The sequence below is a fragment of the Tarenaya hassleriana genome, unplaced genomic scaffold (assembly GCF_000463585.1).
Source record: "Tarenaya hassleriana unplaced genomic scaffold, ASM46358v1 Cleome12, whole genome shotgun sequence".
Taxonomy (NCBI): domain Eukaryota; kingdom Viridiplantae; phylum Streptophyta; class Magnoliopsida; order Brassicales; family Cleomaceae; genus Tarenaya; species Tarenaya hassleriana.
This window is the reverse complement of record NW_010962392.1, coordinates 1410089-1424722: the sequence shown is the minus strand read 5'-3', so window position 1 is coordinate 1424722 and position 14634 is coordinate 1410089. Positions and strand designations below refer to the sequence as shown.

The following is a 14634-nucleotide window of genomic DNA, read 5'->3' as shown; positions in this document are numbered from 1 at the left end:
CACATTAAAAAATATATCATTTCCCCTTTTCTACAGTCCAAAAGGACAGACAAATAGAAAGTGAGATACAGTGTATGGGTTGACTCCTTATTTTAGGGGGACTGTAGACCCACTCCCTTAGACTGCATTATAATTTAATTTAATCATACAGTTATAATAATAATAATAATAATAATGATAATAATAATAATTTAAAGAATAGGAAAAGTATAATATCATAGGGTGAAACAATGTTCATCATGTAACTGAAACCATTGGTCGAAAACTACATGGAAACTCATTTCCTTACATACAATCATTAATTTTTTTTGATAATATTAAATATTTGAATGGATTGAACTCTCCTTTAAGTTAAAGTCTATTTTAATATTTTTTTCTCTAAAATCTTTGAAATTTTAATATTTATAAAAATTTAGATATATTAGAAAGAGGGATAAACTAATGTAAAGCAACAATGTGTATATTGATTTTTTTTCCAAATATATTATATTATTCGTAATAGATAATTTATATTTACCGATAAATTCTCGGTATACCATGAAAATAAACGCAGCATACGTAAAAAAGCCGAAGCATCTAAATAAAAAAAAAAGTAAATAATGAAAAATGTAACGTTTAAAATACATTTGGAAATTGATATATAATGTATAGGATGAATGTCTTTATACATTCATAATATTAATAAAAAACATTGAATCGGAACAGAGAAAACAAACAGAGAAACATGTTGACTCCGAACGTGAGGGGTGTCGAGGCTGTTTTGAGTGAAAACTAAGGTTTATTTATTTATTTAAATTATAGATTTTATTTTGAATTAGTAATCTATATAGCATATGAAACGTGTTGTTCTAAATATACGATTGGACAAATGAATTGCACATAGTTATATAACTTTCTATGTTTGTGGGGATCTCCCCCACCTCTGTTGGTTTGAGAGCCCACTTCCTGAACAAGAGGTCGTGGGTTCAACATCCAGGGTATGGAGATTTCCTCTCCGGCCACCTTCGGGTGCTTCACATCCCACACGTGTGGTGCCGGTTGTACATGTGGGTCGGGATTAGTCTGGGCCTTTTGGTCCTGGGATTACCCGGTTATAAAAAAAAAAAAAACTTTCTATGTTTGTGTCGGACAGATATATTTGTCCCCAAACATAATGACGGTAAACGATGACAAGGCAAAGTATGGGCTTTTATTGGGCCTTCCGATCTGTCAAAGCCCATCAGTCCGATTTTCTTTTACGTACGTACAGTGCATGATATTGTAGAGACCGTATGGAAAAATATTTTTTCATGTATCAAACGAAAAACTCAAAAAGTATTAATATATATATATATATATATATATGAAAATCCCATATACATACATGAATATATATATATATCGAGCCACGTCACTATTTATAGTCGGCGCACGTGCGAATCACGTGATATGCTTTTGGTGATGCGTAAAGAACTTCAGAAATCTCGAGGGGGAGAGAGAGCCACGGACGAGACGAAGAAACGCGATTGGTAGGAAGGATAAGAGAGGGCATTTCAATGGCGTCTAGGGTTTCGTTGAAGGTGAAAGGGAAGGGGACGAGAGGATCCATGGAGGAAGACGACAACAACGCGGTTTTGCAAAGAGCCAAGGAGTGGACCAATTGGACGCTGAAGAAGGTCAAAGTCGTCGCTCACTTTGGCTTCATCCCTCTCATCATCGTCGTCGGCATGAACGCCGATCCCAAACCCTCCCTCTTCCAGCTCCTCAGCCCCGTCTGATCCCCCATCTCCGTCGGATTCAGGATCCATCGTCTTCTTCAAGGTGCGTTTCGATCCATTGAATTCTGAGTGTTTTTTTCTTCTAGATTGTATAGGATTTCTCTGCAAAATCGTAAAAGAAACTTCCTGAAGATCCATTTCGATCTGTCATAATCCAGAGTGCTTCTGTTTTCTAAAGGATCTTTCTATGTGTTATAATAACGATGAATGCTCATCAAACCCAATCAGAAATCAGATTTCGAAGATTCTCGCAATTTTAAATCGAAAGAGATCTATCAGTAGCAAATTCAGAAGAGTCGGTCATTCCATCCGATTCGAGCTCCGGTGGGTGTGGAACTCTCGGTTGCTCTGTCGGGTTCGAGACCAACTCCTCGTCTGACGTTCTCGACGAGTCTGATCGGATCTGCAAAATCTCCACCATCTTTACGAGGTGACATGCATACACATATACACAGTGACACCAGATTTTGCAGAAATTGGATATGCATAATAATATTACAGAAAAAGGATATTACCAAATCTCCCATCCTGTTTTGGTTTCACCATTACAACATCTCAATCTCATTGTCATTACAAATACCCAAAGAAGAAAGAAAACGATCTGGTCACTACCTAAAAATGGGTGACAATCCAAATCGTCTTTCCTTTTTACATTTTATTGTTCTTGATTTGTTATTGAAAAATCACATTGGGTGTTCTATTGCTATCCAAAAAAACAGAGAGAGAGAGAGAAAGATGACTCAGTGGCTGCACCACGATTTCAGGTCGAAGGAATAACAGAGAGTTCCAGTTTCCCGGTCCATTCTTCCCCAGGTTTCAAGGTGATGGGTTTCTCAATGGCTGCACCATCAACACACAGCATGCGCTTGTACTCTTCATCTCCCAAATCCCCCAACGTTTTCGACTTCTTCTCCCATGGATTCCATACCACTGCACATTCACATAACATGAATATGTCTATCTATATATCATCACAGTGACAGTGGCTTAGATCGAGAAAAGGAGGGATCTTTTATCTTTACCAACATCTGGTAACCCTTCTTTCTTGACGAGGAAAGTACGCTTTCTCTCGTGGTCAAAGACCGCAACGGCTCCTTTAGAACTGAGGTACACTCTGTCTACCTGCTTTAAACTTCAGTTAGCGATAGTAATCCAAATAATTTCATCAGCCATAGTCCACGTTCTTACCTCGGATTCAAAGGTTAAGGCATCCCCTTGTTCTGTAAACCGCTCCTTTTCGAGTAAGTTGTCGAGATAGTCGAGAGTTTCCAGCCCTTCAATCCTAACTTCACTGTCCAAACCGAAAGGGTACATTGGATTCTTAAGGATTCTACATTGGATAGATGCAAAGTAAATAAGACTAGAGATACGAAGAAGATTATAATAATACTACATAATACCTGATATCAGAGATGGAGAAGTATGTGTGGTAGGCAATGGAAAAGCTAAAAGACTTGGAATTGATGTTCCGGACTCGAGATATCAGCCTTAGGCTCCCATCCGATGCCAATGAAACCCTCAGGTGAAACTCAAAACTGAAGCAAGTTTTTGAATGAGATTTTTCTATCGATCAAATCGAGAAATCGAAATAGTTTTTGCGGGGATCTAAATCTTAACCTGTGAGGCCAAATCCTCAAATCTTCATCGGATGGCTTGAGTACCAAATCGACATAGGCTTTTTGCGTCGGATCGAAAGAGGGCAAAGGCGGCGGATCTTTTTCCACGACCCAAATCTTGTTCCTTGCAAACCCGTGTTGCTCAAGTAATCCCCGAGTTCCAAACTTCTCGGGGTTAATCAGTAGTTAACAAAATCAACAGATATTCATGCAGAAGCTCATAAATATATGAACGTGAATTGCGAGTGTGTAGGTACCTGAGGAAAGCATATAGGGATTCCTCCTCGGACTGGATGCGGTGGCTTGAAGACAGCCTGAAACAAAACCGTTATCCTGTCTCATAAAATTCCATAATGGTTTAAATGAAATTGGATAAACGCCAAAATACCTTAGAGCTTGTGAACAATAGTTCGTCACCACGCTCTGTCTTCCAAGAAAGAACTTGAGCGCCATGTAAGCTTATCTAAACAAAGCATTAATTCAAAAAAAAAACCGAAAATTTCTTTAAAAAAATGAATTTTTTAACCAATAATAACCGAATCGAATTAAACCAAAGTTGATAAAAAACCGAATTGTTATAGTTTAAGAGATCCGACAGATTTCAGATTCTTGACTAGAAAAAGTCGACCATGAATCTTAAGATCCCACAGAATGAATACAATTTATCTAAACCGTCAAATGTCTTTCTCCTTAGCCGGTTCGGTACGGGAAAAACATCGAACAGGTTGTGTACGAGGATCTACTGTCACTTCACGAGAACCAGATTCCGAATCCTAAATCGAAGATTCGCTACGCTGTTTCATCCAATTCCTAGAAAAGTAGGTGGGGGTGAGGAGAAGATTTTCTCACCTTTACAGAAGCCCCTTTGGGATTCTGGAGCAGAATCTGACCGATTCCATTCCTGTCCTTGACGAAGTCAACGACTGGTCTCTGATCAGCAACGGCTCCGGATGATTCCATTGTGATCTACCAAGCAATCGGGCATACGTTTGTATGTGTATGTTTTCCCTCGTTTTCTCGCGTTTTCTCTCTGTCCAAACAGGGGGAGTTCCCACGATTTTAAACCCAGAAGAGAAGAGAGAAATCACGAGAAAGAGTTCGAGAGCCCGGAAAACTTTTCTTTTGAATCCAACAAAATTTTTTCTAGCGGATTGAGACCGAAACGCCAACCACCAAGCTCAACTGCAAAAGTCCTTTTCCCTCACCGATAAAAGCTGCAAAAATGTCCAAAGAGGATAGAAAGAAAACACGACGCAGACACACGTGAGGATGAAACTGAAAACGGACGGCACTGGAAAATCACTCCTAACACACGCTTTCCGGGAAAATAACACCTAATTTTCCCGGAAAAACAACGGACACACTAAGAATCTATCCGCCCCGCCGGAACAAGTCGGAATCTTAACGTAATCGCAGATACCCAGATGAAATTACGTCTCGAAAACACAACCCAGAACCTAAAAAAGGGATTTTTCTTGGGAGAAGAATCCGCTGTATGCGATGAAGGGGCATATATAAAGATGAAGGGAGGAAACGAGTCAGAGAATGGCTACATCTCTTGCAAGAAAAGAACGCACCGTTTGAATTTATGAAGACAGGTTTGTTGAAAAGACTGCAAATATGCCCATTGTGAATGGACCAATGGACAATTTCGCCGGTGGATTATCTGCTAATAATGTTACTTATACTGTTTCTTGATTAATATGGGCCCAATCCTTTTGAGATTTCCTTGTGAGGCCATCTTTTATTTGCATAGAAATCTTATGGAAATAACTAACCATTAATTTAACAGAAATTCGATCACATAATTAAAGCTGTAAACATCACGAGAAAAACCATTGTTTTTGCGTAATTCGAAATAAATCATTCAATCATTTTTGTCACTGAATTATTTAAATCATTTGACTGCAAAAAATTAAAAAAAAAACAGAGCTACTCCTTTAATGGCAGAATTAAAGTGTTTTATTGCTAAGATTTGACCAAGCATTTCTCAAAAAAAGTTCAAATGAAATATGTATAGATCCAAGTAGCATGTTGATTAGTCAAGTAATTAATTTAATTAGACACAAAAGAGATGACAGCTAATGAACATAAACAGTGTGGGGATAGGCGGATCTGGGACATGCCACCATGATTAACTGAATTAACTACCTGTTCAAAATGGAGGGAATAATTAATTAATTAGTTAATCTTTATTTAATTTTTAAAATTTCAGCAAAGATTTTCAATATAATCAATAAGAGTCGAGCTTCGATTCGTTTGGCATTTTATATCCCCGTTGTCTTTTACCATTCTTCATCAATTTGATAAATAGAATGTCATTTATCAATTGTATAATGTTGTCATTTATCAATTTATCATTGCCCTTGTGGATAATCTATTTCACATTTATTTTAAAATTTTTACAAAAATAAACTAAGTTGACATAGATTAAAATCAGTACGTGCTTCCTAATCGCCCTTTATTTTCAACGGCATGGAACACTATTATACAAAAATTATTATTATTATTTTATTGTCTTTTATGCCGACCAATAAAATTTATTTATTGCCTTGTATTATTTTGTTTTATTTATCATATATTTATATATGAAATTATTGCATGCAATAACTATTTTTATGTAGAAATTCACGAGAAAGTGAGACAATTTTTCAACCAATATGTAACTGTATATGTCAGTGCGTGCGCGTGTATATCATTGAATACATGCCATGTACCATTTAAAGATGCCCATAAAAACTTTAAATTGCATAAGAGAACCACAAAGGGTAGGTAGGTAAACATTAATACTCTTATTATCAAATATACACGTACATAAAATATGTTAAATTTAGTTTACAAACTATAATAAAATATCTTTATCAGACATATTTTCTATTGATATATGATGTACACTTAAAAATGTAAATTCTAAATACTATTTTCGTATTATCACATTAATTCAGAAAAATAAGAAAATTTTGAATCCTAATATGGTTATATCTTTAAACCGGCATATGTTGACCTCCTTTTTTAAAACTGCTTCGATTTGGACCTAATAAATAAATTTATTTATACAAAAAAATAAATAAATTTATGAAAATAAAAGAAAATAGATAACTCGTTTGACATTATGAACGGTCCAAAAAAAGGGAATAAAAGTTGCCACTTTCTTTGATTTTGTTGCGTTGTGGTATTTGACATCGCCTTCACAACTTGGAAAATGGATATATTATTGTATGAATAATCTTTGTTTGAAATTGACAATTTTATATAAAGATTAGAGGTAAATACAATGTCATTAAACTTTAATTTAATAAAATTTTAACGACTTGTTATTGATAGTATTTTTGAATTATCGATAGCTTAAAATTCCAAGGTAATTAACTTGAATAGTGGTTATCAATCAAAGTCTTGATGCATTAAAAAAAATGGATAACGGAATTGCTAATGCTAGCTTTAGATATTGGGCCTTGGGCTATCGATTACTTTTGAGAAGAGGGGCTTGGGCCTTCGTAGTTCGTATATCAAGACCCAATTAAAGCCCTTTTCTTTTAGACGCTTTGACGTTTCTATTAAAACCTAAACAACTGTGTGCCGTTTTTCAGATCTACGAACAACTTGAAATTACTACTAAATCCCCAACTACCACGTTGGGAGAATTCTCATCCTTCTGCGTGACGACGGAAAATCTCTGCAATCTCCGGTAAGTTGTCGACGGTATACGATCTCCGGCGAAGATGAACGACGCAGATGTCTCGAGGCAGATCCAGCAGATGGTGAGGTTCATCCGCCAAGAGGCGGAGGAGAAGGCCAACGAGATATCGGTCTCCGCGGAAGAAGTACGATCTCATCGTCTTGTTCATTCTTCGATTTCTATGAAATCCAGTCGATTTATGCACCGTATCATCGTTTCAATAATTGGAGATGTGTTTTTGGTGTTGCGGCTACACAGTAACGCTATATTCTGATTCCTGTTGTATGAATCGGCGCAGGAATTCAATATCGAGAAGCTACAGTTGGTTGAGGCGGAGAAGAAAAAGATCAGGCAGGAGTACGAGAAGAAGGAGAAGCAAGTTGAAGTCCGTAAGAAGATGTGAGTTCACTTGATTAGGCGATTGATTTATTTTCTTAACTCCGTATTTGATCCTTCGATTTTTGAAGTTGAATCATATTACGGATCACAATATCTCGGGCATTGATATTGGGAAGTGCTTCAGCGGTAAGCTTACGGTTGAGAATTGCAGTAGTCCCTTGATGCGAACTTTGGTCAACTGAAAACGGATTGCGTTTTTGAGCAAATTTTGTCTGGTTTTCTGATAGAGACTATTGGGACAGTTCTAGTTCTCTACATCTCAATCTTCTTGTTTGACAATTCGTCTAATAGGAGATTTTTGTTTACTGGGTTCTTCCCAATCTCTGTTGAGATAACGAAAACATTGCGATTCTCTTACTGCAACGACTTTCTGCTAGAATCGAAATGTAAAGTTGAGATATTGTATATCTTTTTTTTTTTCCATTTAAGCACCTCAATTTCAAATCTTGGAAAAATAATTGTATGCTACATATTTGTTCAGTGAGTACTCCATGCAGTTGAATGCCTCAAGGATCAAAGTTCTCCAAGCACAGGATGATATAGTCAATGCCATGAAAGATGATGCATCAAAGGAGCTTCTGAATGTGAGCGGTGACGACTATGCCTACAGCCGACTTCTGAAGGATCTGGTTGTTCAGGTTAGTAATCTTGAGCAAATCGATTATAGTGGACGCTTCGAAATGATATTCAATGTTAAAAGCTTGATGTTAGTTGAATCCGATTATTTCTTAGGGCTGAGGATGTAATTATTATCTTGGGTTTCTCATTTTTTCTTTGTTGGACACTTTTATGCTGACATCTCTTCTCCTTTGTAGTGTTTGCTTCGGTTGAAAGAGCCTTCTGTGTTGTTGCGTTGTCGTGAAGATGACTTGAGCTTAGTCGAGTCGGTGCTTGACGATGCAAAGGATGAATATGCTGATAAAGCCAAGGTCCATGCTCCAGAGATCATTGTGGATCACCAAGTTTACCTTCCACCTCCTCCTAAGCACCACGATTCTCATGGTCTCTACTGGTAATGCCTCTTTCTCTATGGTGTGCACGGGCAAGAAATACAAACCCTATAACCCATAAAACAGAAAAGGGGGAAGAAAAAAAAAGAGAAACTTGAATAATTTTTCTAGAAGTTGCTTTATATGAAAAAAATAATAGATGTATGTGTTATGACATTTTGATAATAATGCAACTTAATAAAATCAACATATTAACATGATTAAACATAGGCGTGTCTCGCCCAAAACATCATTGGCCTCTGATTAATCTATGTATGGTGATTTTCTTTTTTGCAGTTCCGGGGGCGTTGTGTTGGCATCTCGTGATGGGAAAATCGTGTGTGAGAATACACTTGACGCGCGTTTGGATGTAGCCTTCCGCAAGAAACTTCCAGAGGTACCGAACCATTTAGGGTTTGAACAATTTCTTCCGGAGGATTTGATCATCGTTTGTAAAAAAAAAAAAATCATGCTTCTGTTTCATTATAATAGCAATTTCATTGAAAAGGGTTGCTAATGGTGTTATCTGTTGAACTGTGTTAAGGAATCAATTCTGAAAATTTTGCAGATCCGCAAGTCCTTGTTCGGCCATGTTGCTGCTTGACGATGAGAACACACATAATTCAAAAGCTCAAACCCAAAAGAGCATAACAGAGAGTTTCATCATCCATCTATGGGAGGAGTTATCTGTAAGATCCATTTGTATTCTGCTATTCTTTTTCTTTTTATTATATTGATTTGGGTAAATTATATGTTGGAGCTGCGGGCGCAACCCATGGTCGCTCTATTATATGTGGTTCTGGGTGTTAATGGTGAATGGTGTTTTATTTATCATTGCTATAGTAAATGGTAAATCATTTCATATTTTTCTAAATAAAATCTTGCATTTATATATATAATATTAGTTATGGACCAGTCATATGTATATATATGTATATATGTGTGTGTGTATTGCTCATTTCATATTTGTTTTCCACTTTTGTGTTTTCTTCTTCATGCCTCACCTCTTCTATCTATATATATGTGTGTGCACATATAATATATATATATAGGTGTATATATTATATATGTATATAGTCAAACATACTTAGATTTACACTCTAATATATCTGTGTCTGTGTAGAGAGCAAAAATGTCTCTTTTAGGTGTTGTCAAGTTTCAGAAGGGTAAGCTTTCTTCAATGGAAACTTTTGAGGTTAAAGGAATTTGTCTAGAGGAAAAAGATGAAGGGGAAAATTTCCTGATTCTTATTCATATCAATCTTAGGCTATGAATGGTGATTGTTTTTATTTTGATTTTTTGGATTTTAGTTTTTGATTTTTGGTTTTTGTAGTTTTTAAAAAACTTGATGATTTTGGTTTTTGTAGTTTTTAAAAAACTTGATGAGAGTAATATTTTAGTTTTTAGATTTTAGATTTTAAATATAAAATTATCAAAAAAGGTTTTTATACATATGTATAAAGTAATATTTTCTTTAAAATTATAGATATTTTGCCTTTTGAATATTTTATATAATTAATATTTAACAGAAAATGAAAAAATCTGTTAACAAATGAGGTTTTTTTAATTAAAATCTACACAAATATGTTTTTTTAAGAAAATGGCTTATCGAGTTTTTAGGAAAACTAAAAAACAAAATAGTAATTGAATACCTTTTGTGTTTTTAAAAACAAAAAATTGGGAAATTTTCAAACAGTTAAAACCTTTATATAGAGGAAATAATGTGTGTATATATATATATATATATATATATATATATATTGTGTAGGAATCATATTGGCCATTCGCATGAAAGGACTGCTGATATGACTTAAGTTTCACATGTAGGATATCTAATTTAAGTAAAACCAATATTGTATATTTGATAAATCACATATGTTTCTAATATATTGTAATTATCTAGTTTAAAATCAAAGATCTATACCCAAATGAAAACCTCAGAATAATCACTCGTAAATATATAATTTTCGAATTTTTTTGCATCAAATTCAAAATTAATCTCAAATCTAGATAATATATTTCATATTTGTTGTTAACCTAAATCTAGAGTCAGTAAGGATGAATCCAATAAGAAATCAAGATAGGGAATCTCTCTTTTAATTTTATAGATTTAATGTGAGATGGAAAATTAATTTTATATTTTTAAAATAGGGAATCTTTCTCTTTTAATTTTATAGATAATGATATATTTAAAAACCTAAATATAAAGTTTTAAGAAAATGAAATTTAAAATTTCTATATGAGGGAGTCATAATCCGTCACATGCGTGGTGCCAAAAACATGCGCGTGCCTGAGGAAGTTATCAAGGCGTATATTAACTCGCACGAACAACCAATAAATAAAATATTAGTCAATAGTCACCATGCCCGATCTCGGACATTAAATCTCTCTCCCTCTCCCTCTCCCTCTCTGTCTCTCTCTCTCTCTCTCTCTCTCCATTTCTTTCTCTTTCTCACTCATTTGACTTTTCGTTGACCTTAGAAGTTTCACAATGGGAAACTCCGAGACCAAATCCTCCGACCCTACCCCGCCGCCCTCCTCCTCCGACAACCACCATCATGCTCCAGTCTCCGATGAACGCCGTGAATCCTCTAGCTCCGGCGGCTCCCGCGCGGCCTCTACGCAACAGATCGGTCGGATCCTGGGCCGACCAATGGAGAACGTAAGGAGCACCTACGAGTTCGGTCACGAGCTCGGCCGAGGTCAGTTCGGCGTCACCTACCTCGTCACGCACAAGGAGACCAGGAAACAGTTCGCCTGCAAGTCGATCCCCACGCGCCGCCTTGTCCACCGCGATGACATAGAAGATGTCCGCCGTGAAGTCCAGATCATGCACCACCTCACGGGTCACCGGTAAATTTTACTGCTAATGCTCCTTCTGGGCTCCCGACTACTGTCCCAACTGTTTCGTTCCCGATTCCAATTTTGGTCTTTTAAGTTCCAAATCGGTGAGAATATCCGCTTTGTTCTTCGGAACCGATTTGAAATGCTGAAGTTACTTTCCAAGAATCTGAAATTGATTCTCATTGCTATATATTTATGTGGACTGCCTCCCAGTTGGTGATGATGATCTGTCTAAGACAGATAGTGGGCAAAGGTTATGAATTTAGCCACCGAGTTCTTGTGGATTGAAAAACGTTCTTTGATTTTGATTACCTTTTGAGCGTAGATTAGGTGTTTCAATGGTACAAAAATGGGGTCCCTCTAGTTGAACAGAGGGTTGAATGTGTAGGAATATAGTGGAATTGAAGGGAGCTTATGAAGATAGGCACTCGGTGAATCTGGTGATGGAGCTGTGTGAGGGAGGAGAATTGTTCGATAGGATCATAGCTAAAGGGCATTACACTGAGAGAGCAGCTGCAGATTTGTGCAGGCAGATGGTTATGGTTCTGCATAATTGCCACTCAATGGGTGTAATGCACAGAGACTTGAAGCCCGAGAATTTTCTCTTCTTGAGTAAAGACGAGAACTCCCCTTTGAAAGCCACGGATTTCGGGTTATCCGTTTTCTTCAAGCCCGGTACAGTATCACCTCTTCATCTTCTTGGTGTTGATTCTCGATAGACTTCGACTATATTAAGCTGATTTGTTTTTGGCAGGTGAATTGTTTAAGGACCTTGTAGGAAGTGCTTTCTATGTCGCTCCTGAAGTTCTACGCCGGAACTATGGACCCGAGGCGGATATCTGGAGTGCCGGAGTGATACTTTACATCCTTCTTTCCGGTGTCCCGCCTTTCTGGGGAGGTACCCGTCTTTCCTTTTCCTTTCTAACGTTAAGGAGAAGAATAATAGTTACACCTTTCGGGTTTTAGATTTTCATGCAAGTGTTTCCTGTTGCAGAGAGTGACCAGGGAATCTTTGACGCAATTCATCGTGGGCACCTTGATTTTTCGTCTGAACCTTGGCCTTCGGTATCAAGTGTTGCCAAAGACCTTGTGAAGAAAATGTTAGCATATGATCCCGAAGAGCGGCTTACGGCTTCTGAAGTGCTGAGTGAGTTCGGACAGTAACTAGTCATTGAAGCTATTCAGTGTTTTTCTCAAAACGTTATTGACTGTATAAAATTACATATGGCAGATCATCCATGGATGAGAGAAGGAGGGGAGGCGTCTGATAAACCACTCGACAATGCTGTGTTGTCCAGGATGAAGCAATTCCGGGCAATGAACAAACTCAAGAAGATAGCTTTGAAGGTAAGAAAAACAGTAACGAAACAATGTCTGGTCCCTTTTTTTTTTTAAAGTTCCTTCTTGGTCTGAACGAATCTCGTCTTCTCTTTGCGTTTCAGGTTATCGCAGAGAACCTCTCGGAAGAAGAGATCAAGGGTCTGAAAGAGATGTTCAAATCTTTAGACACTGATAACAGCGGGACCATAACCTTAGAGGAACTGAGAGATGGTGTCCCGAAACTCGGTTCTAAGATCACAGAGGAGGAAATAAGACAGTTAATGGAAGCTGTAAGCCGTTCTCACACCTGCAACCCCTAACTCCATTTTCGGGAAATCGGATTTTCTTTTCCGAAAGAAACTAGAAGAACATATACAAATCTCATTTGCATTATATATATATAAACAGGCCGATGTTGATGGAGATGGATCAATTGATTACTTGGAGTTTATATCGTCCACGATGCATATGAACAGGATAGAACGTGAGGATCGTTTGTACACCGCTTTCCAGTACTTCGACAAGGACAATAGCGGGTTATTATCGTTCTTTTCTTTTCTTTTCTCCGTTCTCCACTGCCTTTCAACATCTTCTTGAGCATTTGTATGTATTGAAATGTATCTTTGTTCCTTAAGGTACATAACCATGGAGGAGCTCGAGCAGGCCTTGAAGAAATATAACATGGGCGACGAGAAATCCATCAAAGAGATCCTTGCGGAAGTAGACACCGATCACGTATGTTCTCCGATCTCTTCATCTCACTCGTTAAAGTTTTCAACTTTTTTCGGTTTGTCCCTTCTAAAGCCTCAGGACTCATTACACATGCTTAGCCATAGAGCACAAGAAACTATTGGATTATACAAAACAACCAAGATTTCTGTGTAGCTTTGATCCCTTGCTCCCTCAGTCGCCAAGAACTGGCGAGCCGAAACGCAATTCTCAACCGCTGGTTTTGTTTAGAGAGCGTTTGCGGGTTCCGGTTGATGGTTTCAGTCGCGCATTTTTGACCATTTTCGCGTTTTGGGTAATGTAGGATGGAAGAATCAACTATGAAGAATTCGTGGCAATGATGAAGAAGGGCAACCCGGATATGGTAACCAACCGTCGTCGGAAATAATTTTATTTGTTACAAAAATTGCGTTACCTTACAAATTGTTTTGTTACATTGCATTCTCTTTTGGGTTTTTTTAACATTCGGTGTAGTAGTTCTGTTTCGGGAAATTCGATTCTCTAAAACGAATCGAAAATTTTGATCGGTTCGATTTGTGAATTATATCGAGCAGATGGTCAAAAATCGTACCGAAATGTCCACATTTGTACTAATTGAATGGCATGGCATGCTGTTTTTGTTTGTTTGTTTTGTTTTGGATATTGTTTCTAATTTTCCATATGGGTGGATATATTGGAGGCATACCCTATCAACTTTTTTTAAAAAATCTATATAAAAATTATAAAATTGAGCAGAAATATTATCAGTAACTTAGTATATTTGTATATGCTTGAATTTTGTTTTCCAATATTTTGAATTGTTTCCCTTTTCTGGTCTTTTAATGTTTTTACCTTTTCTTTATCAACCATTTTTTTAACCTTTTCAGGATGAATTTGGATTTGTATGCATATGATCGAATTTGATGGATATTAAAAGAACACGTGCCAAATACGATGACAGATAGGGTTTATAAATTATGTCAGATTTGTTTTAGGTGATGCAATAATGAAAATTATGTAATTTAGAATATAATTGATGGAAGATTTATCATATTTCTAAGTCGACCAAACCCGTGTTTATACATCTAAATGAGCTGGTAGCGGGAGCCAATTTCTCCCCTAATTAATATGAATTTTTTAATATTGGTATTAGAGAACCGAGGTGTATTCTATATAATGATTGATTAATTTGAAGGATTTAAAAGAATAAAAAGGTTGTCAGAAGTGGGATTTGAACCCACGCCCTCTAACGAGGACCAGAACTTGAGTCTGGCGCCTTAGACCACTCGGCCATCCTGACTTTTGATGTATAATATCAATAAATG

At 36.9% G+C, this 14634-nt stretch overlaps 4 protein-coding genes and 1 non-coding gene across 7 annotated transcripts; 3 read left to right on the top strand and 2 right to left on the bottom strand.

Moving 5' to 3' along the window:
* Positions 1–1440: 1440 nt before the first annotated feature.
* Positions 1441–2667, top strand: LOC104806429 (mitochondrial import receptor subunit TOM7-1-like). 3 transcript variants are annotated; one of them, XR_002023861.1, is made up of 3 exons: positions 1441–1800; positions 1986–2187; positions 2522–2667. XR_002023861.1 is itself a non-coding variant. In XM_019201779.1 (2 exons), exon 1 carries the CDS (start codon positions 1536–1538, stop codon positions 1755–1757), a length of 222 nt encoding a protein of 73 aa, XP_019057324.1. In that variant the 5' UTR covers positions 1441–1535; the 3' UTR covers positions 1758–1800; positions 2477–2563. The 3 variants fall into 3 exon arrangements, 2 of the variants coding, with proteins under 2 accessions (XP_019057324.1, XP_019057323.1); XM_019201779.1 differs by lacking the exon at positions 1986–2187 and having other exon boundaries at positions 2477–2563; XM_019201778.1 differs by lacking the exon at positions 1986–2187 and having other exon boundaries at positions 1443–1800.
* LOC104806430 (putative glucose-6-phosphate 1-epimerase) lies at positions 2253–4991 on the bottom strand. The gene is made up of 8 exons (XM_010531327.2): positions 4223–4991; positions 3762–3836; positions 3631–3687; positions 3375–3538; positions 3158–3292; positions 2946–3048; positions 2780–2879; positions 2253–2687 (listed from the first exon to the last, which is right to left on the bottom strand). The coding sequence occupies exons 1-8, from the start codon at positions 4331–4333 to the stop codon at positions 2518–2520; spliced, it is 915 nt and encodes a 304-aa protein (XP_010529629.1). The 5' UTR covers positions 4334–4991; the 3' UTR covers positions 2253–2517.
* Positions 4992–6989: 1998 nt separating this feature from the next.
* Positions 6990–9301, top strand: LOC104806428 (V-type proton ATPase subunit E1). The gene is made up of 6 exons (XM_010531326.2): positions 6990–7194; positions 7348–7448; positions 7930–8086; positions 8264–8460; positions 8735–8834; positions 9006–9301. Exons 1-6 carry the CDS (start codon positions 7093–7095, stop codon positions 9039–9041), a joined length of 693 nt encoding a protein of 230 aa, XP_010529628.1. The 5' UTR covers positions 6990–7092; the 3' UTR covers positions 9042–9301.
* Positions 9302–10815: 1514 nt separating this feature from the next.
* On the top strand, positions 10816–13956 carry LOC104806427 (calcium-dependent protein kinase 3-like). The gene is made up of 9 exons (XM_010531324.1): positions 10816–11290; positions 11670–11956; positions 12036–12179; positions 12276–12428; positions 12513–12628; positions 12724–12891; positions 13010–13137; positions 13237–13336; positions 13635–13956. The coding sequence occupies exons 1-9, from the start codon at positions 10929–10931 to the stop codon at positions 13716–13718; spliced, it is 1542 nt and encodes a 513-aa protein (XP_010529626.1). The 5' UTR covers positions 10816–10928; the 3' UTR covers positions 13719–13956.
* A 569-nt stretch (positions 13957–14525) lies between these two features.
* Positions 14526–14609, bottom strand: TRNAL-CAA. Its single transcript has one exon. It is a non-coding gene; the product is annotated as a tRNA-Leu (tRNA).
* Positions 14610–14634: the final 25 nt, after the last annotated feature.

Bases quoted from the DNA above. Each gene is read 5' to 3' on its own strand.
- LOC104806429 (XM_019201778.1), top strand. From the start codon at position 1,536: ATGGCGTCTAGGGTTTCGTTGAAGGTGAAAGGGAAGGGGACGAGAGGA.
- LOC104806428 (XM_010531326.2), top strand. From the start codon at position 7,093: ATGAACGACGCAGATGTCTCGAGGCAGATCCAGCAGATGGTGAGGTTC. The intron at 8,087-8,263 runs GTTAGTAATCTT...TCTCCTTTGTAG, and splicing joins TGAAGGATCTGGTTGTTCAG to TGTTTGCTTCGGTTGAAAGA. The intron at 8,461-8,734 runs GTAATGCCTCTT...TCTTTTTTGCAG, and splicing joins GATTCTCATGGTCTCTACTG to TTCCGGGGGCGTTGTGTTGG.
- LOC104806427 (XM_010531324.1), top strand. From the start codon at position 10,929: ATGGGAAACTCCGAGACCAAATCCTCCGACCCTACCCCGCCGCCCTCC. The intron at 12,629-12,723 runs GTAAGAAAAACA...TTTGCGTTTCAG, and splicing joins TCAAGAAGATAGCTTTGAAG to GTTATCGCAGAGAACCTCTC. The intron at 13,337-13,634 runs GTATGTTCTCCG...TGGGTAATGTAG, and splicing joins CGGAAGTAGACACCGATCAC to GATGGAAGAATCAACTATGA.
- LOC104806430 (XM_010531327.2), bottom strand. From the start codon at position 4,333: ATGGAATCATCCGGAGCCGTTGCTGATCAGAGACCAGTCGTTGACTTC. The intron at 3,688-3,761 runs GTATTTTGGCGT...GTTTTGTTTCAG, and splicing joins TATTGTTCACAAGCTCTAAG to GCTGTCTTCAAGCCACCGCA. The intron at 3,293-3,374 runs GTTAAGATTTAG...AACTTGCTTCAG, and splicing joins TTGAGGATTTGGCCTCACAG to TTTTGAGTTTCACCTGAGGG.